Here is a 24,451-nt window from a genome sequence, read left to right as displayed (position 1 = left end):
GTCTTATTAATTATTGCCATGTAATTGACCTGTTGCCACTTTACAGGCATTCATCCCTAATGTTGGATTTTCATGTAAATGATGTATTTAAAATTTTATATAGAATGGTAACATGCAGTTCTCTAGGGAGATGAGGAGAGCAGGTGAAAATGTGTGAAGTTGTGAAGAGGAGCTTTTCAATTGAGTTTTAAATTCCATTAAATTAGTTTGTGTATACAAAGACCTTAGAACAGAGTGTGACCCACAGTAAATCCTCAACCACTGATTTCCACTGATAAACACAGTAATATACATGCTATTATTTTCCTATAAAAGACTGTATGAGGCAGTCAGTGCTTGTTCAGCAAATTTCAAAACAGACACCCACATCCATATTAGGGACACTAAATCAGTTAGCGCTTCCGACATAAAAAAGGAACCAGCTGTGCATCTCAGAAATACTCAGCACTGCCTTTGGGGTTCAGAAAAACTGCAGGAGAGAAATGCAGATTTGACCTGAGTGAGGTGTGGAGTGGGGGCGAGTGTTGTTATCTGGACTGAAGGCACTTGTCCAGAGTCTCCGGCACTCATAAGTCACACTGCAGACATTGCAGGCCTGAAGAAAGGTAGGGACATGCCTTCCTAGGCTCTGGGGCTGATGGTTTTCTCATCCACTGGTTCTAGGATCCCTGGGAGTGGAATGAGACAGGATCAGGTCACTTCTCACAGCACGAACTGGTATTCTGGGTTGGGGTGGGTCTAGTGCACCTTTAAGTGTATGTTTGAGGGGTGGGTTGGAGAACATTCTTTGCTGCAGAGGATGGGGGTAAGGACAGGCTCCTAGAGGCTGATGCTGGATGAGGCGGCTTCAGGTACGTTTGATCCCTAATCCCTAGGCTCTTAGGAAACCGAAAGCAATATTTTATGCTTTTCACTAGGTATTTCATGTACTATTGAGGCTCCTTCTTCCGTGGTCTTTATTCTCTGTGTCTGACATCAGTTTTGTAATTCAGCAGTCAGAAAAGGCCTGTGATGTGCAGAATTTGGTGGAGATGCTGTCAGATGAAGATGGGGTCCCCAGTCTTACCCAGGCCCTGGGGTACACTGTGGTCTGACCTAGTTCTCCAACCGTTTTGGGGCAGCATTTGTGAGACACAAGCCCTGGACTGAAGATACCAGTGAGGAAGTCCACTGAAGAAAGAGATTTTGTAGATTCTTGGCATCTTTAAGATCAGAAAGCTTGAGGCAACTGTGCCTGATGCCCTTTTTCCTCAGATGAGGTCAGTGAAACCAAGAGAAGGGGAAATAACTTACCCAGAGTTAGACTAGTTAGTAAGAGAACCAGGACTAGAAACCAGATGTCTCAATTCCTAGTCCAGACCTTTTCCCTGCCCGAGTCCCAGTTTCTACTTTCCCATCATCATCCCCAACCAACCATCTAAGTTCAGGCCTCCTTTTGGGCCTCTAGTCTATTGCCTCCTTTCGGGCCTCTATTCTATTTTATAAGATTGACAAAGAAGGAGATGCGGCCACTCAGACCACCATTGCCATGCTCCCTCGTTGGCAGTTGGGACCCAGGAGGGAACTGGTGATAAAACATTAGGAAACAAGAGATGGGTGGCGGTGCTCACCCACAAGGAGATTTGGCATCAGTAGAAGAAAAATGGGGTGTTTTCTAGGTTTCTCCACATCTGTAGCAGGAGCAACAATGATAGAAAGACACTGTAGTTGTGAACAGCCCAACACATGTCACAAATAATATGGTAAGACTACAGTTCAGAGTCTTCCCCAATCTGGAGGAAATATTCCTCATACCTATCCAAACTTCTTTGTTGTTTTGGCTTCCTTTGTATTTGAAAATAGAAAAGTCGAGGCCTGGAGGGTAAACACATATTTATCCTTGTGGAATTTATCTTCCCTAGGCAATTAGCACATGGATTTCTGTGGTAGGAAGGTAGAAGGCAGTTAGGTAAATTTATAGTTAGAGTTCTTTAGAAGGACCAGAGCATCAGCCCCAAGTTACCAGGACCAGATGTATGTTGCCACAGAATTATGGAAAGACTGTTAGAGTTATTTGAAAGTGTTATTTTAATATAGTGTCTGCTTGGGGGAAGCTCACAGTCTTATTAAATATAGAAGGAGAACCACCAGGGATGTTTGACAAGATAAGGCCTACATCTCCTAACTCCTTAGTCTGAAGATAAGTCTGAGAGGTGAATGCAGAAATTTATTTGCATTAAAAAAGAAGTACGCTAAAGTACACCTTTAGTTGGACTAAGAATTACCAGTAGTTACTTTTACAATACTTTTGGCCTCTATGATGTAAGAAGGAAATAACAAATTTTTTTCTTTCTTTTCTAGTTTTATTTAAAAAATTGGCATACATCATCATATAAGTTTAAGGAATACATCATGATGATTTGATTGATATATTGTGAAATGATGACCACAGTCAGTTCATAATGTCCATCTTCTCTTATAGATACAACAAAAAGAAAAGAGGGAAAAAATTTCTCCTTGTGATGAGAATTCTTAGTATTTACTCTCTTAACAGCTTTCCTATACCTTATATAGCCGTGCTCACTGTAGTCATCGCGTTGTGCACTGCGTCCCAAGTACTTATTGGTCTTATACTGGAAGTTCGCATCTTTTTACCACCTTCCTCCATTTCTCCCCACCCTGATCCTTCACCTCTGGTAACCACAATTCTGATCTCTTTCTATGAGTTTGGGCTTTTTTTTTTTTTTTAAATAAGATTCCACATGTAAGTGAGATTATATATTTGCCTTGTCTCACATATTTCACTTAGCATAATGTCTCCAAGGTCCATCTATATTGTTGCATATTGTAGGATTTCCTTGGGTTTTTTTATGGCTGAGGAATAATATAGTGTGTGTGTGTGTGTGTGTGTGTGTGTGTGTGTAGCTGAGGAATAATATTGTGTGTGTGTGTGTGTGTGTGTGTGTAATGCTGCCATGAACATGGGGGTACAGATATCTTTTCGAATTAGTGTTTTCATTTCCTTTGGACATACTCTCAGAAGTGAAATTGCTGGATCATATGGTCATTCTATTTTTTATTTTTGGGGATCCTCGACACTTTTCCACAGTGATTGATTTGCATATGTTGAACAATTCTTGGTCTCAGGAATAAATGATCCACTTGATCACAGTGAACAATCCATTCAATGTGCTACTGAATTCAGTTTCCTAGTATTTTACTGAGAATTTTTGCATGCATCAGGGATATTGGCCTCTAGTATCTTTATTAGTAGTGTTCTTCTCTGGGTTTGGTATCAGACTAATGCTGGCCTCATAAAATGAGGTTTGAAGTTTCCCCCTTTTTAATTCTTTGAAAGAGTTTGAAAAAGATTGGTGTTCTTTAAGTGTTTGGTAAAATTTACCAATGAATCCATTTGGTGCTGGGCTTTTCTTTGTTGGAAGATATTTTTTATTACTGATCTTATCTCCTTACTAGTGATTGGTCTATTCAGATTTTCTATTTCTTCCTGATTCAATCTTGGTAAATTGTAGGTTTCTAAGAATTTTTTCTTCTAGGTTGTCCAGTTTGTTGGTGTATAGTTGTTCATAGTAGCCTCTTATGATCCTTTGAATCAGTGGTATCAGTTGTAATGTCGCCTTTTTAATTCATAATTTTATTGATTTGGGTTCTTTCCCTTTTTTCCTTGGTTAGCCTAATTAAGGGTTTGTCAGTTTTGTTAGTGTTTTCAAAAAACCTACTCTTAGTTTGGTTAATCTCTTCTATTGTTTTTTAGTTCTCTATGTCATTTATTTCTGCTCTAATCTTTATTATTTCCTTTCTTCTGATAATTGGGACTCAGTTTATTCTTCCTTTTCTAGTCCTTAAGGTATAGAGTTAGCTTTTTTATTTGGGATCTTTCTTGCTTCTTAATGTAAGCATTTATTGCTGTGAACTTCCCTCAGAATTGCTTTTGCTGCATCTCACAAATTTGGTATGCTGTGTTCCCATTTTTGTTTGTCTCAAGAAATTTTTAATTTCCCCTTTAATTTTTTTGATCCTTTGGTTGTTCAGGAGTGTTGTTTAATTTCTACATGTTCATAAATTTTCCTATTTTCCTCTTGTTATTGATTTCTACCTTCATGCCACTGATGTCAGAGAAGATACATGGTATGATTTTAATTTTCTTGAATTTTCTAAGACTTGTTTGTAGCCAAACCTATGGTATATCCTAGAATGTGCCCTTGAGAAGAATGTGTGTTTTGCTGTTGCTCTAGTGTCTTTTCTCATCTACAGAACAGGTCTGGGGAACACTCTGACCAGGGCACTCGGTGAGATGCACATCTACCTGAATTGGATCCTTAAACAAGTTTTGAGTCTTTGTTCATAAAGGATATTCATCTATAGTTTTCTTTTTTGTGATGTCTTTTCTTGATTTGGATATCAAGGTAATACTGGCCTTGAACAATGAATTGGGAAGTGTCCTTCCTCTAGCAGTTTTTCCTGAGAGTTTTTGAAGAGGGGTTATTGAATCTTTTTAAAATGCTTAATAGAATTCACCAATGAAACCATATGGGCATGGGCTTTTCTTTGTTGGAAATTTTTAATTTCCTAATTTAAATTCTTGTTATAGATCTATACAGCTTTTGTGTTTCTTCTTCCATCAGTTTCATTAGTGTCTCCACAAGAATTTAACTGTCTCATCTAAGTTATCTCATTTATTGGCATATATTCACAGTAGTCTCATAATTTTTTTTTCTGTAAGGTTAGTAATCATGTTGCCTTTTTCATTTCTGATTTTAGTAATTTCTTCTTACAATTCTTCTTGTTCAATCTAGCTAGTGGTTTTCCAGTTTTGTTGATCTTTTCAAAGAATACCCCATTCCAAGTATTCATTGTTGTTTGGCTGTTTGTCATTGCTGTTTTGTTGTTGTTGTTGTTGTGTAGTGACTGCCAGATCTTTTCTGTGAAGTCTATATTCTTTGTAATCTGTGCACATTAGAATTTCTGTTTGATTAGTTTAATGGTCGGCTAATGATTTAACAGATCTCTTTAAGAGCCCCCTCCTCCCAATAAGTTTCCTACCCTTTTGTCTCAGGTCATGTATGTGTGCATGCATTGGGCAACTCTAATACTCCAATAGCTTCTAACTCTGTGTTTCTTTTCTCTTTAGCCTTTCCCTCTTGCTTGCACAGAGCCCCAAGGTAAGCCATAGTTAAGGAATTAGGGACCCCTCAGGTCTTTCCTGGGCACACATACAATGTATGGCCTTCTAGATTCCCAGGGATATATTAAGAATTTTTCAAGATCCTTGCAAAAATCTCATTCCTGTTTTTTTCTTCCAGCTTTTTCTTTACTCCAACTGTATCATCGCCTCAGGAAGCTGTGAATTAAACAATTTCTGATGATCACTTTTTTTTTAAGATTTTATTTATTTATTTGACAGAGATAGAGACAGCCAGCGAGAGAGGGAACACAAGCAGGGGGAGTGGGAGAGGAAGAAGCAGGCTCATAGCAGAGGAGCCTGATGTGGGGCTCAATCCCATAATGCCGGGATCACGCCCTGAGCCGAAGGCAGACGCTTAACCGCTGTGCCACCCAGGCGCCCCCCTCTGATGATCACTTTTGGCAAACACCTTGGGGTTTGGGCTTCCATCACTGAATGAGCCTTGAGTCATATCAAGTAAAGACAAGATCTATGAGTAGAGCTTTTCCAGATGTTTTCCAAACAGGTCAAACAGTGACAATTCTCTGGGGATGGAGCTTTTTAAGGATTTCCAATTTTATTCTCACCCCTTCACAGGGTGTTATGTGGCTGGTTTCTGTAGCTTCTATGGTTCTAAGGCTTCTAGTTTTCAAGGCTACCACAGAGTTGGGAGAGGGTAATAGGAACACGACAAGTTAAAACATGACAAAGCTCAAAAAAAAAAAAAAAAAAACAATAGAGAGAATTGATGAAACCAAGAGTTCATTCTTTGAAAAGAGCAACAAAATTGACAAACTTTTAGCTAGATTATCTAAGACAAAAAGATGACTCAAATAACTAAATTATAAGTGAAAAGGAGCACAACTACTGATTTTATAGAAATAATAAAAGGATTATAAAAGAGTACTATGAACAACTGGTTCCCCAAAACTTGGATAACCTAAATTAAAAGGACAAATTCCTAGAAGTACACAGCCTACCTAGACTTACTCATGAAGAAATAGAAAGTCTGAAGAAGCCTATAACTAGAAAAGAGATTGAATGAATAATTGAAAACCTCCCAACAAAGAAAAACCAAGGACCAGATAGCTTCACTGGTGAAATCCACTAAACATTTAAAGAACAATTAACACCCATCTTTATCAACTTTTCCAAAACATTCAAGAGGAGGGAACATGCCTTAAGTCATTCCATGAGGTCAGCATTACCTCGATACCAAAGGCAGATAAAGACATGACAAGAAAACTACAGAACACTATCCCTTATAATTATCAATACCAATATCCTCAACAAAGAACTAAAAACCAAATTCGACAGCATATTAAAAGGATTATATACCATGACCAGGTGGGACTTATACCTAGAATGCAAGGATAGTCCAACATATAAAAATGGATTAGTCAATATGCCACATTAACAGAATGACATAGTCACACACGATCATCTCAATTGATGCAGAAAAAGCATCTGACAAAATACAAATCCTTTCCTGATAAAAGCATTCAGAAAACTAGAAATAAAAGGAAGTTTCCTTAACATAATAAAGGCCATATGTAAAAAAATTTATGGTCAACATTGTACTCAATGGTAAAAGAATGAAACCTTTTCCTCTAAGATCAGGAATAAGCAAGGATGCCTGCTTTTGCCAGTTTTATTCAGCATAGAAACGCAAGTCCCTGTCAGAGCAATTAGGCAAGATAAAGAAATAAAAGGCATCATCAGCATTGTAAAGGATGAAGTAAAATCATCTCTGTTCACAGATGACATGCTTTTATATATAGAAAACCCTAAAGATTACACACACACACACACACACACGTTATAACTAATAAATGAATTCAGGAAAAGTTGCAGGACACAGAATCAGCACACAAAAATAACCTGCATTTCTCTACACTAACAATGAACATTCTGAGAAGGAAATTAAGAAAATAATTCAATTTATAATAGCACTGAAATAAGAAAAGATTTAAGCTTAAACTTAACCAAGGAGATGAGACTTTCAACACTGAAGATGGGTATTAAGGAGGGCACGTATTGCATGGTGCACTGAGTGTTATACGCAAGTAATGAATCATGGAACTTTACATCAAAAACTAGGGATGTACTGTATGGTGACTAACATAATATAATAAAAATTATTATTAAAAAAAAGAAAGCTGCAAAATATTCCTGAAGGAAATTGAAGATAACACAAATAAATGGAAAGACACTCCGTGTTCATGGACTGGAAGACACTATTGCTAAGATGTAAGTATTGAAAAGAATCGATGAAATACTCAAAGAAAATGTGGTTTATACATATATTGGAATACTATTCGGCCTTAAAAAGAAAAGAAGTTTTAGCACTTGGATACACATGAGTGAAATCAAGATATTTTGTCAAGTGAAATAAACAAGTCACCGAAGAACAGTATTGCATGATTCCATTTATATGAGTTTCCTACAGTAATTCAGTTCATGAGGACAGAAAGTAGAATAATGTTTGCCAGGGGAGGTGGAATTGGGGAGTTTCGATAGAGTTTCAGCTGAGAAAGTAGGAAAAGTTTTGGCGATGGAGAGTGGTGATGCTTGCACAACAATGTGATTGGACTTAAAGCTACTATTACACTTAAAACTAGTTTAAAAGGTAAATTATATCTTGTGAATATTTTACCACAAAGAAAAAAATGACAAAGTTCAATATGCTCACCAAAATTCAACAATTGTCATTGAATAAATACTTTTTAGATTGTTGCAAGATCTTGGTTAATGTCTAGAGTTCTGAGAAAGTTGATTTTCACCATTTTCCCAGTGTGATCTCAATGCTTTTAAAGAAGAGTGGATTTTCAGATGCCCTCAAATGGCAATTCTGGAGGTGATTACCCCTTTACCATATTTTTGCTTTCTGTTTGTTTTTCTTATTTTTCTGTTTATCTTATCTCCTTCCTTGCCTTTTTGGCTGATGGATTACATTTTTTTATCATTCACTTTCTCATAACATTTTTCCTCCTTTATTGAAAAAAGTTACACAACCCACTTCTTATCTTTATTTGTAGCTTTGATTTTTTCACTCTTACTTGAAATCTAAAGTTACTATCTTCACCCATCTCCCAAAGAGCACAAGGACATTAGAAGACCAGTTCTTATCATCCCAATCCCAAATTTTGCTTTTTGGGGAGTCCAGTGTTTTCTATTTTGTCCTTATGTTTCACCTAATGAATCAGGTATTGTTGATCTTATTTTGTACAAACAACATGTGTACGTGCATGTTTACCAGTTTCTTAGCTAACCACTGTTTCTCATTTTTGAAGCACATCATTCAGAAGTTCTACTTAGTGAATATTCTATTTAGTGGTGTTTACCAGTGCTGGTAAACTCTATCAAGTGTTTACTTATCTGAAAATGTCTTCATGTCACTCTTGATCTTGAAGCACAGTTTTGGTGCATATAACAAAATTCTAGTTCATCATTGTTTCCTCTCAGGGTTTTGAAAAATATTTTTCTGTGATTTCTGGCTTACATCATTATCAGTCTAATTGCTGTCTAATTGCTGTCACTTTGCATGGGATCTGACTTTTCGTTTTTACTACTCTTTTTTTTTTTTTAAGATTTTATTTATTTATTTGACAGAGATAGAGACAGCCAGCGAGAGAGGGAACACAAGCAGGGGGAGTGGGAGAGGAAGAAGCAGGCTCATGGCGGAAGAGCCTGATGTGGGGCTCGATCCCAAAACGCCGGGATCACGCCCTGAGCCGAAGGCAGACGCTTAACCGCTGTGCCACCCAGGCGCCCCTGTTTTTACTACTCTTAAGATCATATTTGGTCTTTGCTGTCTTGTAAATTCACCAAGATGTGTTTGAATATAAATTTTTGAAATAAAACTGCTTGGTGTATGTTATATGACCTGTGTCTGTGGGTTTATGTCTCATCAGTTAAGTATATATCCTTCCAAATATTTTCAATTTCGCCTATCCTCCATTTGTTGTCTTCTCTTTATAGTACTCTATACACATCTTGAACTTTTAATTCTGTGCTTATAATCTTTTCACATCCTCTCCATTTCCCTTTCTAGGTGACTTCTAGGTCATTTTTCCAGATTTATCTTCCAGTTCATGGATTCTCTTTTCAGTGTTCAGTGCAATCTAACACATTAACCAAGTATTTTTTTAATGTCGACGTTGTTTTCTTTACATTCGAAATTTGTCACATCACTTTGGCACTTTACCTGTGCTTTCTCATTTTTGTGATTCTGTTTTTATTTGAACAATTCATATTTATTACATATTCTGTATTTGATTATCATAATATCTGAAGCACTTTGTGTTTCTCATAACTGAATCTCTTGGTTTTTGTGCATTTGGTGATCTTTGATTATGATGATATACTCAGATGATTCTAATCTGTAGGATTTCTTGGAGATTTATGGCAAGAATTCTTGCTTCCTTCTTTGCAGACTCTAGTGTAAGAATTATTCAGAGATAGATGGCTTCCTACAAAAGTGGCTTTTTGATGTTTTTCTGTTATTCCCACCTTTTACGTCTCAGAACTATACTTGTCCAGGGAAGCTGCAGCTGTCAGGTGGTGTGTTTGTTCTCTGGATTATAAACAAGAGCATGTGTTTTATACCTCAGTGAGCCTCTTGCCTTTGGTAAGTGTACTCTGAAATCTGTGGCATAGTGTCTTGCTTCTTTGATACTCTTTCTGCATCTCCCCAAAATTCATCCTCAGTGCAGTCTTCATTGTTTTTGACAATTACTTCATCTGAATTATGGTAATTTTAGTTGTGTCCCAGTTTCAGAATGGAATTCTAATTTTCTTTTTCTGTATTGCTTTTGGAAGTATTCTAGAATAGAAGAAGAAACATTGACTTTTTGGTTATATCCTCTTATTCCTGATCCCGATCCTCTTATTCCTTATTCCTTATTCTCTTATTCCTTATTCCTTATTCTCCTTCATATTATGTATTCCTTATGAATTACTAATTATTTTTTTGTCATCTTATTTTTAAAGTTTTTGCTTTACTTATTATTTTATGATTTACTATTTTGTACTTTTCATTTTACTGCTTTCCAGAACTTTGAATATATGTGTTACTAAAATTAAATTAATGTTTTAAATGATTAATCTTTATTTTCATTTGGATTGTTTTCTCCTATCTATCTCTGAAATGGATTCATTTTTTTCTTATTTTGGCCAGTTTTTTGCTAGATAACTAATAATGTAGTTCCCTTTGCCTACCAGGTATAAATATACGTTAATAATCCTTTCCTGAGAAAATGAATTCTTTCCCACTACATAGAAAATGTGTGTTACTAGAACATTCTTTGATCTTGTGCTACCAATGAAAGAGCATGCATCTCCAAACTTGAGACTTTGATGGAGCCTCAGTGAAGTATGAATGGTATCAGAATTGATTGTGGCTTTACAAAGTCTTAAGTTTAACTTCCCTCAAAATTTATGGATGTGAGCCATGCAACATCTGAATATGGATTCAAATGAGTAGATACAGTGTTCCGGTGCTTTAAACTTACTTCCCCATAACCTGACTGGGGTTACTATATTGACGAGAGAAAGTGGCATAAGAGTATTATGTTTGTGCTTTGAGTCTCAGAAAAATAATTTTATGTGTCCTTGCCATGCATTGGCAAGTCCAGATTTAAAACATTTAAATGGGGCAAGGGATTTAAATTCTCAGTGCCAGGGTTATGACTTGGGATCATAAATTCCATCCACAAAGTCTGGAATTTATAGGGTAAAAGCCAAGATTAAATAAATCGTACTTATTAAGATGAACCTGGAGGAGGTTTCCGGCTCTGAGAATATAACTGTGCTCCAACTAGAGAAGGGAGACCATAAAACACTTTACGATCAATGGGAACACAGATGATTCTGTGTAGTTTATTCCTATTATAAAAGTTATCTTTCAAAGGGGAAATGGTAGGACGCCTGGGTGGCTCAGTCGGTTAAGCGTAAGCTCAGGTCATGATCCCAGGGTCTTGGGATTGAATCCAGCATGGGGCTCCTTACTCAGCGGGGAACCTGCTTCTCCCTCTGCCTCTACCCCTGCTTGTGCTTGCTCTCTCTGACCAATAAATAAATAAAATCATTAAAAAAAACCCCACAGGGGAAATGGCTATAATCAGATAAAATGTGAATATAGACTTCATATATGTGAGGGGCCCAGCATATTCACCTCAATTCTATCTAGATTCCCTTCTCTTCAGTACTTTCTAGCATCTTAATGACACATGGCATTTCTCTCTCTGTTTCCTTCCTTAAGGTGCTTCTTGTTCCACTTTCCTGGCTGGCCTTTGCAATAACTACATTTTGCAAAGATGTTCTAATAGCTGCTATAATAAAGCAAGGGAATGTAGACCACAGTTCGTTCTGTCATTAACAGGACCTCATCCTAAGTTACATTTCTTATTGTAGCTCCTTTTCTGCTGCCATGGCAACCACTCAAGGACTAGAAGGGACCACAGGGGCTGGCCCTGGTGTGTCCCAGCCAGAGAAGTCTGCTGTTCTACACCCACATCTGTGGAAAGGGATGCCAGAGAAGTTCTTGAAGGGGGAACCTAAAGTGCTCGGGGTAAGTCTGTGGCAGATCTGGGAGTAACAGATCGTGTTGTAAACTCACAGCTGATCAGTTTTAATGACAAATACTCTGTCCCATTAACCTCATAATACATCAGCCAGCCCTAGAGATGTTGGCATTTGATGCTCAGGCCCTATCAGTCAAAAATGGTACAATATTCTATTACATCATGCTTCTAATCTCATTGTATTTAAAATATAATGACTTCAGATCTATTCTAGGTTTGTGGGTCATCCATGATAACTTTAACTTCAGCAGGGAAGAGCAACAAAAGAAAAGGCCACCACGTGTACACTAGCTGGTGTCCACTCAACAAATCTTTCTGGTAGCTGATTGCCCCACATTGTTACCGTGTCTGGGAAATTTTCTTAGCGAGCTCCTCAGAGGATGAAAATTCTTTCATTCTCTGTGCATTTCTGTCTGGAGTCTTAGGTGGGTGTGCCCAAAAGAAATGGACAGTTTAAAGAAAGATTAGTTCAGGTGGAAGGAGAGTGAACACAGAGGTTGATCTCTAGCCCAAGCTTTAAACCAATGGGACAAAATCATTATGACACTTTGTATCCTTTTTATGCCATGGGATGATTATACTCCAGTGCTTCTATTTTTAGACCCCTGTACTCCTGTCCTCAGGCCCTAGACACCAAGAAAAGATCATATTGCTCTTTTCTTTTTCTTCTCCTATACACATGCTCCTTCCTTCACATTATTTTTCCTTGCTTCCTAATTTCTGAGTCACTCCTATCTGAGTGTGCACAAAGGAGAGCAAGAGCTGCGGTAGGAGTAACGTCACAGGGGTCAGTAAAGCACCTCTGGGTAGGTCCTGGTACATTGTTTTTACCTTGAAAATGACTGGGACAATTGGGATAGATATCCCAAGAGACAATTTTAGTAAGTTAATATACCCATAGTTCTTTATATGAAAGAAAAATGACAGGAGAATATCAAGACCATCTGACTATTTCAAAAGATGGAGAAGAGGGTAACTTACTAGTTGGAAAGGAGGTGGTAGATAATCAGTTTTTACATTCTTCATCATTTCCAGGTTGTGCAGATCCTGATTGCCCTGATGATCTTCAGTCTGGGAATAATAAACATTAATGTCACATTTCCACTTAACGAACTTCATTATTTGTCAGAGTATGAGTTGTACAAAATTGCGGGATCACTGTTGGTGAGTAGCACACCTTCTGATCTAGTTGGAGACAACATAACATATTTGCTAATATCCTGAGCTTAAGAATGATATCCTTACCCTATTTTGTAGTTCTATAACTTTGAGGAAAACACCTCATCTCCTTTTGACTCCCATTTTCTCACATTTAAAGTAGGAGTAATAGTATAAGACTCACAGAAACCTGGGGAGATTAAATATTTAGTATGTATCACAATATATTACAGCAGCATGTAGTAAAAGACCCAAACCATAATGGATTAAACACTGAAAGCATTTTGTTTCATAACAAGAAACCCACTGGCTAGTCATTTCCAGTGTTGGTTAGTTCAGGAGTGCAAGGACCTCACTGAGGGATGACTGGCATATCATGTCAGACTTGATACATCTCATTGTTTATAAATGCTTTGTGTGCATAAATCTTTTATATTCCCAAACCAACTCTGGGCAAAGGTAATGGATTTGCCATTCTTGGCTTGGACTAATTGAGATTCACTTCTCAATCAGGCTGGAAAGTGTTCACTGAAGCTCATGAACAGAATGGAAGAGGAGACATGACTGGTATGCAGGCAATTTATAATCAGCTATCAAATCTTAGCAAATGGAGCTGCTATTAGATAAATTTTGTTTCATAAATTTAACAACAATAACTATGAAAATTAAAAAGTTAAAAAATTTTCCCTTAACATAAAATGTAAGAGAGTTTCTCTGCAAATTAAAAGTGTAAAAAGAACATTAAGTATCAAGTGACAAGAGGAAAATAAGTTTATAAACTGGTTTTATGTTAGAACCAGAAAACACTCTTCAAGTATTGTAGGGCTCCCATTCATCTACAAATTTGAGAATGAGAGAGTTGAGAGTTTTATCATAGAGTTGGCTTTTTGTTCCCCCTTGCCTGTTTACAGAAGTCGTCCAAGATTTGAAGAGCAGCATATGCTGTGTTACTCCTGGGCATTTGTACCATGCTTTACACGTCTGATGATACTAATGTCAATAATGGCTTTTATTCAATACTTACCATAATCTGGGTACTCTTCTAAGTGCTTTGTATATTCAATTCCATTTGTGCAACCATCACAGACTTATGAGGAAGGATTTACCATTGCCCTCATTTTGTGGATGAAGAAACTGGGACTTGGAGAAATTAAGTGATTTGCCCAAAATCATGCTATTATTTGATACAGGAATCAGGGCTCAAACAGGGTTTTCTGATTTCAGTCTTGCAGACATCAGCCACTGGCATTTTCTGCTTCCCCTTTAATTTCCTTTTCAGGACCACTTTGGAAACCAGTTCTTATAATTTATGTCCTCTACACATGTTCTATAGATTTCCAGGAACTGTGTGAGCTGTGTTTGTCAATTGAGCTGTCACTCAGACCATCGTAGGAATCCCACTAGATGAGTCTTTGCTTCACTGGTGGAACATTTTTGCTGCTACCTTCCATTATTCTTTCAGCCTTATTTCCAAACCTGTGAAGTGCTTTCCTTTACTCTGTTATACAGTACAACAACCAATACCAAGAGCCAATCACAAGCTTCTCTTATTTTTGACAATTTAGTCTCCAGTACAGCTATAAATCTTTTTCCAGAATGCTATAAAATTATTCCTTCATGAGTCTATCTGTTCAAGTTTTCTTTTGTGGACTTTTGGAACATTGTAAAGTTTTACTCAGACACATTATTCCTAGTTCTTGGTAAGATTTTTCCTCTCAGAAACTTAATATGTTTTTTGCTATGATAAATGAAGTTCTCTCATTAAATCCTGTCTTTAAACACACAAATACAGGGACACCTGGGTGGCTTAATTAGTTAGGCGTCTGACTCTTGATTTCAGCTCAGGTCATGATCTCATAGTCGTGACACTGAGCCCTGCATCAGGCTCTGCATTCAGTGCGGAGTCTGCTAGAGATTCTCTCTTTCCCTCTCCTTCTGCCCCTCCCCCCACTCATACACACTCTCTCTCTTTCTCTCTCAAATAATTAAACAAATATTCACAAAGACACACAAATACATATGTATTTGTATGTAATTGCTGTATATAATGTTCTTCCCGTGTGCCTTACCTAATTTTCTTAGAGTTTATAGTAGCCTTTAGTTGATATTCTTAGAGATCTGCAGCATAACACATTCATATTTAAATAGCAGTAAATGCAACCATTTTCCTCAAATATTTTCTTACATAGTTATTTTGGTTAATATACTAAGAAAAGTAATATGTGCTCATCTACATTTTTATCTTGATTTTGACTTTAATAGAGATGGCCCTAGTGTTTCCTCAATAAATATGGTAAAGACTTTCAGACCAAGACAAATGTTCCATCATGTATGGAAAATGGAAATCTTCATATTTTATTAATAATGTTTAAGTCATAATGTTGAATTCTGTTAAATGTCTTAACGTAAACATGAATAACAGTTAGATGTGAATTTTCTCCTTAAATCTATATTTATAAATTATAATAATATTCAATATTAAAGAACCTGGACATTTGAAAGAATATCCCACATAGTCATGATTCATTTCATATATTATGATGGATGATTCTCCCTGGTATTTTTTTCTAGAGATGACTTAATGTTTACCATCTCCATGTCTTGGTATTTATAAATGTTTTGAAGAAATTTACCAAGCTATTTCATTAGACCAGTCTTTGTTTGATATTAAGATACAATTTTTGAAACTCCTGAAATCAAATTGGAAAGCAAACCCAGAAATTCTAATAGTCAAATAGTTTAAGGCAGGAGGCATCCAATCAACTTGATTCCAGCTGTTTTAGCTAAATGGAAAATAATTACCCAACTGATGGAGGCAGATAGAATAGTATATTATTAAAATTTTTAAAAAATAATCAGCATCTAATATGGAATTTTAAAACTTTCTTTGCTACTATTTTGTTTATAACTTTTAATAGTCATTTTAAGTAAAAATGATATTTAGTTTCTTTTCTTTTCTAAAATCATATTAAATTTTGATATCATATTAGGGTTTCTTCATATCAGGAATTTAGAAGCTTTCTTTATATTTCAAGGCCCTCAAATGTCTAAATACCATTGCAGTTTGACTTTTTTTGAAAGGCTTGAAAAATTCTCCCGTGAATCCATCTGGTAGAATTTCTCTGTTGTTTCTGGAAAAAGAGGAGAGTTATTTATAATCTTTTGTGTTTCTCCCAATATAATTGGTCTGTTTAAAAAATTTATCACAGTCAGGGGTAAGTTTTAGTAAGTTTTGACTTCAAATATTTGTTTAAAGTTTTTTACCTGAATTTTTTTCCTCTTGTTACTAGTTTATTGTTTCAGGGTCCTTGTCAATTGCAGCAGGGGTTAAAACTACAAAAGGTCTGGTGAGTAATGTTTCCTTTTTTTTTTTTTTATCTGTTTGCTTATTTTTGTCCCAAAAGAAGAACTAACCAAGTATTTATTCTACAAGAGTACAAGATGGGTTTTGTTTGTTTTTTAAAAGTCAGGAGAGATGTTTTATATAGTTGCATTGGTCTTTCAGAAATTATAATAAAAAATTGGCTGATCATGAAATTACTGATATGACAAATGAATAGTTTGGAAAGGCAGTTGTTGAGAGAATCTTTATGAAAATACAGAGAATTCCTGAAAAGGAATGTCAAATGGGACTGGACAAACAGATCTTGCAACTTGAGATCCAGTCCACAGCAGTGACACCAAGTGTTGGTGTGGCATAGTTTTTGTTGACTTATTGGTTAAAGTGTATTCCAACTGTTTATGGAAAGGATTTTCATTTGGCTTGCAATGAAAGAAATTCACAATAAGGCTATTAAATAAGGAAAAGCAAATTTAACACACAACTCTCATGCCGATATGTCTTTCACAAAGCCAATAAAAGGCAAAAGCCCAGATCTCAACATATGTTTTTGCTGGCTAAAGACCATATATGAGTTTTCTTTGCTCAAAGGATAAAGATCAGACTACGGAGCGTGATCTCTATGGGTTTTCCAAATCTGACCTCAGTATGTCTCCCTAGCATCTGGTCCAGCCATCACCATTAAAATCCCCCTCATGCTACAGCCACACTAAACCTCTCATGCTTTCTTGGAGAATTTTAGTTCTTATAATTAGCCTCCAAGGGAAGAGAATGCAGGAAAAGGAATACAGAGCAGAGGTCATACACAAAAAACATGGGAGCCACATTTAGAAAATAATGTGCAGCCAGGCACCTGACACAGAGCACATCAGGAGATGGGCATGGACAGAACTGTCCAGCTAACATGGAAAAAAGAGTTTATCTCATGTGTGTGGGTCGTCTGAAGGATTCAAGCTTGGAAACAACAGGATCATGTTTGTGTTTGGGCAGGAGACAAGCTGGAAGTGCTGTGAGGGGAGAGACACGTGAGGAGACAGCACAGCAGTCAAGATAGGACTGGGCTGTGAGGACAAGAAGCGAGGGGTGTGGAGGGCTTGTTGGTGACACCCCTGAGGATACCACTGGATTGCTGAATTGATTTTCCTTCCTTCCTAGATCAGAAGTAGCCTAGGATTAAACATCTGCAGTTCTGTCTTAGCTGCATTTGGGATCTTGCTCGGTGCAAGCCACATGAATGGTTTTCGATTCAAACTCGCTCACTGCAGGGATTTTGGGAACTCAGAGAACTGCTTCATGTCCCTATCTATTTTAATGGTGAGTGCTTCCTCTTTTCTTGGGGTACTGTGATGGAAGCAAGTCACAGGAGCTCTGGATCTGGCAAAAGTAGCACTCCATAGTCCCTAACTGATGAATGAATCACTTTGGGAAATTGCAAATGACTGAAGAAAAGGGAAATCTTTCATTTAGGAGCCAGGCCCATGTCTCATCTTTCTCTTTGTTCCTCCATATGTGATGAGAGAAAGTGGGAAGGAAGCTCAGAGTTATAGAACACCTATTCTCACTAGTTAGTATGCTAAACATATTGCGTATTTTTTTTTCTGTTTAATTTCAAAACACCAATTCTGTTATCCACTCTAAAAAGGGAGCCCAGATGTCAATCCCTCTGTGTTCCCAGAGCTCTCTGATGGAGTTTTCTGGTTTTCTAATAATAAAATAAAATTATCTTGAACATTATCCAACAGGTGGCAAATCACCCATTACCCCTCCCCACACCTCTGGATGTTCTTGCAAGATTAAGCACTTTGGGCCTCAACATCCACCTCCTGGCAAATTCTCAGTTTCCATTCTGTATTTCTCTACTTCTCGGTACCACTTGCCCTCATTTAGATGTTATCCTAATGGCTTTAATTCTCCAAATTGCCACTTACACAAAATACTGTAGGTTGTGAAGCTGTGGGCCTCTGGGTAAGTGCAGGGAGGGAGCGTTCTTGAGGCACAGCCCTGGCTAAAATGCAACTGCATCTTTATACTAAAAAGTCTTTAAAAAAAAAAAAAAAAGTCTGTTAGCCATTCTCGGCACTGCTGAGTTTCTTGTCGTCTCCCCTCCGTGCAAGCTTTCTTCCGACCTTTCTCCATGCTGCTTAGTTAGTTCTTTGTCTCACTGTCTCTTGTCTTCACCAAAACGTGGAAACTCAGCATTCTTCTGGACTCATTATGCCTCTTCTTCATTCCACGCTAATCCTTGGTAAGTCCTGAGTGTTGTATAGTCACACCAAAATAACCCCTTGACTGTCTCTGCTAAACTGATTCATACTCTCCTTGAGGTTTCTAACAGGGTTTATTGTAGGCAAGTTTATTTCTTGCCATTTACTCAAAATAAGAGAGTTTCTTCAGAGACCTTAGATTTTTTCCCCCCCAAGATCATGCATTTAGGAACTGGCAGAAGCAAGATGAGACTCTGTGTTTTCCTGCTTCCAATGTCCTGTTCGTATTTATATTTAATATTGTTCTATGTTGTTATCCGGGGAAGAAGAAACCTACTTTCAGATTCTGCAGTTCTGTCCGTTTTCAGTCTGTCAGGATACAGTGCTAAGGACCAAACTTGGAGTGGACCGGCTTCATGGGGCTAGCTGCCTGGGCATAGGACCTGCTCAGGCACACAGGGCTTACCAGTTAGAAGAGCCCTACACCTGCTTTACTACTCTTCTGTTGCTGTCTTAAAGTTCTTGATGATTTTTTAACAAGAGGCCTTCTAAATAAGGTAGCTGGTTCCATCTTCATCTCAATCACCTTCTCCCAGAGCCCATCACAAATTCCTATTGTGTGAACACTTTTTTTTTGCCTTTCCTATAGCAGGACAAATCCATAAGGGCATCATGGGATCTGAAGTATCAGGTCTCCTCCTGCCTGTGCACCTGTATGGTCAGTCTGCAGGTCTGTGAACCCATACTTTACTCCTGGTCCTAGCATTGGTACTCTAGGAGACATAAGAAGGAGACCAGGGCCCTACCTTTAGGAGCTCCTTGGAGGAAAGTATAGAAATATTGGAAAGCAGCTACAGGTTGATGAAGGCCTAAGAGTTTACTTTCAAATATGATTATAAAAAGAGGTTAGAAAAGGTGAGCTCTTTGCAGGAAAGAGGACAGCACATACTACCTGGAATGATTAGGCAGAACAGTATGAAATTGCCAATGATCAACTCTGCTTGATCTAGAAAGACAGTGGTTTTATATGGCTCAAATTCATATATTATATATATATATTTGCTGTTTTCTGTTGGAAATCCATCCTGACCACTGTTTTTTGTAAATGGAGTTTTATTGGGACATAGCCATATCCATTTGGTTACATATTATCTATGGCTGTTTTGGTACCCTAATAGCAGAATTGAGTATTTGTGACAGAGACCTTACGGCCTGTAAAACTAAAATATGTGCTAGCTGGCCTCTTACAGAAAGTTTGTCAATTCCTGGTCTACCCCATTAGATCCTTGAGGTTAGGGAAATTGTCTGTTCTATTTACTGCTCCATCTTCTGTGCCTACAACTATCCTGAAACATAGAGGCTACAATATGTTGAAGAGAAGAGTAAATAGATTTTAAAAAAATGATGAATGCCAGTTATCTCAAGGCCCAGTTGAGTCTGTGTCACTTTGTGTCCTGGGCTCTTGATCAATTGGCACTTCCACAAGGATAGGGAGAGAAAAAGAGAGAATATTTAGACCATGGACCCCAGGCATCCAATTCCGATTTTTAAGAGTAAGAGTACTGCTCAGTGTTTCTCAAATCTGACCATATATTTTGGTTAAAGATTAAACCTAAACTCAGTTCTCTGGGGAGATGGATTAAAGACTGATTAACTTGATTTTTATTGTTATGTTAGTTTCTTATTGCTGCTGTAACAAAGTTATTGCCAACTTAGTGACTCTGGACAACATAAACGTATTATCTCACAATTCTGGAGGTCAGAAGTATGAAAATGGTTCTCATTGGGTTAAAATCAAAGTGTTGGCTGAGCTACATTCCTTTCTGGAGGCTGTGAGGGAGAGTCCGTTTCCTGGCCTTTGCCGGCTTTGAGAGGCTGCCCACAGTCCTTGGCTTGTGGTCCCATCCTCTGTGTTCAAAGCAAACAGTGCAACATCTTCAAATCTCTCTTGGACTTTGACTCTTCTGCCTCCCTCTTCTACTTAGAAGGCTTCTTTAATTATTTTGGGCCCACCCAGATAATCCAGAATAATCTTTCCATCTCAAGGTCATTTAATAAATGGCCTTAATTTAATATGCAAATTTAATTCTCCTTTGCTATGTAACTCGACATATCCCTGGGTTCCAGAGGGTAAGATGTGGGCCTCTTTGGTCTATTAATATTCTGCCCACGATTATTACTCTGCCTATAACTACCAAGATAAGAGATCATACTATCGTGTCAACTAGATGGAATTTCTGCTGTTTGAAAAACCTAAGTTAACTTTATGATCCCTTACCCCCTTTAAAGAGTTTTCACATTCTGTATCTACAATTGCACTGGAAGATAGAGGGTGGGGAAAAGTGATTATTTTATTAATGAAAAAAATGAAAGGGTGTGCGACATTCAGCAGGCCAACACTGGCCAAGGGTGTATGGCTGCAGTGAGGAGCCGGTTCTTCTGACAGCAGGCCAGTCCTTGTAGCCTTGTAATCAGATGGTCAGTGTTTTCATCTTGCCATCTCTATTTCTCACGTTTCCTGGTTATACATTTGTTCCTAGGGTCTGGAAGCTATGGTGATTCTGCTAGGTGTGCTTGAGTTCTGCATTGCTGTGTCCCTCTCTGCCTTTGGATGCAAAGTAACCTGTTGCCATCCTGAGGGGGTGAGTACTGGGCTTGCCTAGACGACATCTGTATTAGTTCTCGGTGACCATGTAATATATTCCAGAAACTTAGAGGTTTAAACAACACACATTTATGACTTGTCAGTTTCCATGGGTGAAGAGTCTAGGCACAACTCAGCTAGTTCCTCTGCTCGGGATCTGACAAGGCTGTAATCAAGAAGCTGGCTGGGGCTGTGGTCTCAGCTGAGGCCTTGGATCTCTTCCAGCTCATGGAGCAGAATTGATTTCCTTTCAGCTGTGCAACTCACGACAACGGACTTCTGCTTTTGAGGCCAACGAGAGAGTGGAAACCTCCCATGCTCTAGGTTTCTTTTAAACAGCTCCCATGTTTAGGCCAAGTCTACCCAGAATTATGTCCTTTTTTAGATGGAGGTATACAGCTTAGTGATTTGACAATTCTATCCAGTGCCCAGTGCTCACCGTGGTAAGTGTCACCTGTCACCATGCAAGGTTATTACAATATAATGACTATATTCCCCACGTTGTACTTTTCATCTTCATGACTGATTGATTTTATAACTGGAAGTTTGTACCTCTTAAGCCCCTTCATCTATTTTGCCCATCCCCCACCCACCTCCCCTCTGGCAACCACCATTTTGTTCTCTGTGTTTAAGAATCTGTTTTGTTTGTTTTATTTTTTAGATTCCACATGTGAGGGAAATCATATGGTATTTGTCCGTCTCTGCCTTACTTCCCTTAGCATAATTCCCTCTAAGCCCATCTATATTGTCATGGTTGACAGGATCTCATTCTTTTTTATGTCTGAGTAGTATATATCCATCTTGTTCATCCATTCATTTATCAACAGATCCTACATTACTTCCATATCTTGACTATTGTAAATAATGCTGCAGTAAACATAGGGGCACATATATCTTTTCAAATTAGTGTTTTCATTTTGTTTGGGTAAGTACTCAGTAGTGGAATTACTGGATCATTGGTATTTCTATTTTTCATTTGTTGAGGGACCACCATACTGTTTTCCACAGTGACTGCACCGATCTACATTCCCACCGACGGTGCAGGAGGCTCCACATCCCCACCAATGCTGGCCATTCTGACAGGTCTGTGAGGCGGCACCTCAGTGGTTTTGATTCGCATTTCCCTGATGACTAGTGATGTTAATAAGCACCTTTTCCTGTTGGCCATCTGTATGTCTTCCTTGGAAAACTGTTTACAGAATACTGTTCTTTTTGATAAACTCAAAGTCAACTGCTCAGTAACCGACTCACAGGAGCGCTATCCCGTCATTTACACAGGCCCCACCCATACTCAAGCAGGGGGAGTCACGTAGCGGCAGAGTCTCTGGGTGTCATCTTAGCATCTTGCCTACCACAATGAATAAAGACAAACTAATTTTCTCCATCCTTACTCCCCCTAGTCCTCTCTTAGTCCAGATCAGAGACTACGTCACAATGGAGAGGTCCCCCGAGAGTGCCAGATTTTGCTCCATTATCCTATCATAGCAGCCTTCCCTGGGCTACTGAAGAAAGTCAGTGTTTCAAACTTCTTTACCAATGTGTGCCTACCTGCCCATCTCTTACCCTGAGACCTGCAGCAGAGCCTCCTGGCCACTGAAAGAACATCACATCACATAGAGGGATTGGCAAATGGGAAGAGAGAAGAGACCAAGAGGCACTGGGAAGAACAGGACAAGGATATCTTCCAAGAATTGAATTAAAATGCCAAGAGTCGCTCATAGTTTTATTATCCAAAGGCAAATCCTAAAATAGTAATAGTTCGATGAGATTATTTTTTCTCTTGCTCTTCTCCACCATTTTGTGTCTCTTTACTTTCTTTTGGGGCTTCTGTGCTACACCACATCTCCTGCCCCACAGAAGAGAGGTGGACTAACTCTGTCCATGGCCTTTGGCATTGTAAGACCCTAGAGGTTAGAGTCTTCAGCAATTCCTAATGACTTTGTAATTTCATTAAGTGAAGCTTTTTATTTTCATTGACCACAGCATTGGCACATGGGAGCAAATTCTGTAGTAACCTTCTTATCATAATGTCTAGGCCTGTGTTCCCTTCTGCTCCTGGAGTTACAGAGCTGGGAAAAGCTGCTCCCAGAAATCCCTTGGTGTAAATCCAGAAGAGCAATGTCTTTGAGGCATTAATGCTGAAGTTTCATGTCTTCCTGTTCCTATCCTCCCCCCACCCCCCACACACATACATACTCCATTTCACACTGAGTTTGTGGAAGAAAGACCAGCATTTTCATTAGTTTGCTGATGGTTCCTGCCTTTCTGGATCACTGTGGTTTTTTAAATGATTGAGTCATGGCCAGCAAATCATGATTTGGGTATGTTGTTGCCATCAGAATAAAGAACCGGATTTGAAAGAGGAGCTCTAAATTTTCTGTAACACCTTGGTTTCCAACGTGCTGTGCACCATCATCTATATGTAAGATCAGTCCACTTACAGGGTCACAGAAACAGCCAAAAGCTATCACTGCGTGTTTTTCCAAGGTCCAGTCTGATCTCCACAATGCCAGAGAAACCCCACCAAGTCAATCTGAAGACCAAATTCAGAGAAGAAAGAGTAGACTCTGATAGTGATGCCATTGTGTTGACAGGAAGGGGAAGCCCTGTGATTTTTCAGTTGAGTTACCTATGGCGTTCTGATTGACTTCGCAGGTTGTGTTGATTATGCCATCAAATCCTCACGGGGCAGAAACTGCATCTCCTGTGCCATTTTCAGAGGGTTTGATGCCACCAACAGACCAACAGCAAGATGTTCCAGAAAATCCATCCTGAAAGTTGTGCAAGAACCCCATTTGGGAAAGTACGAGGATCCAGCTGTGATATATATATCTATAATTCAAAATCGTGTCTTCATTTTACCCCCAGAACTCAACAGCTCATTTTACTGGCTCTTTATCAACAATAGCAGGAATTAAATAAATGAATCATGCACTGAATGAGTCAGTGGTGCTTGAAAGTGTTTATCCATTGGGGCGCCTATGTGGTTCAGTCGGTTAAGCATCTGACTCTTGATTTCAGCTCAAGTCATGATCTCAACATCACATGAGATCAAGTCCCATGTCAGGCTCCTTGCTGAACGCGGAGCCTACTCCAGAGTTACTCTTTCCTTCTCTCTCTGCCCCTCCCTGCTTGTGCTCTTTCTCTCTTTAAAAAACAAACAAACGAAAACCCAAAAAGTTTTTAACCATCTTCAGAACTTTATATAAGGACATTAAGTTGATAAATTAGATTCAGCAGAAGAAGGTCAAAAAGACATTGCTGAAATGAGGGCTCCTTAAGGACTATGTTTGTCTGCTTCCCTGGCCATTGCTCCTCCTACTTGTTTGATTTTCTTCTCCTGCCTTTGGGAATGCA

The 24,451-nt window shown here is 38.4% G+C and overlaps 1 protein-coding gene across 1 annotated transcript; it reads left to right on the top strand.

Annotated features, from left to right (window-relative positions):
- Positions 1–445: 445 nt before the first annotated feature.
- LOC103678145 (membrane-spanning 4-domains subfamily A member 4A) lies at positions 446–24,007 on the top strand. Its single transcript, XM_008707454.2, has 7 exons — positions 446–605; positions 11,579–11,735; positions 12,784–12,912; positions 16,197–16,253; positions 17,402–17,560; positions 20,991–21,092; positions 23,750–24,007. Exons 2-7 carry the CDS (start codon positions 11,595–11,597, stop codon positions 23,867–23,869), a joined length of 708 nt encoding a protein of 235 aa, XP_008705676.1. The 5' UTR covers positions 446–605; positions 11,579–11,594; the 3' UTR covers positions 23,870–24,007.
- The last annotated feature ends 444 nt before the right edge of the window (positions 24,008–24,451 follow it).

This window comes from Ursus maritimus, unplaced genomic scaffold, assembly GCF_017311325.1.
Source record: "Ursus maritimus isolate PB19 unplaced genomic scaffold, ASM1731132v1 scaffold_23, whole genome shotgun sequence".
NCBI classification, from domain to species: domain Eukaryota; kingdom Metazoa; phylum Chordata; class Mammalia; order Carnivora; family Ursidae; genus Ursus; species Ursus maritimus.
The sequence above is the reverse complement of the archived record's forward strand: the minus strand, read 5'-3'. Positions and strand labels throughout refer to the sequence as shown.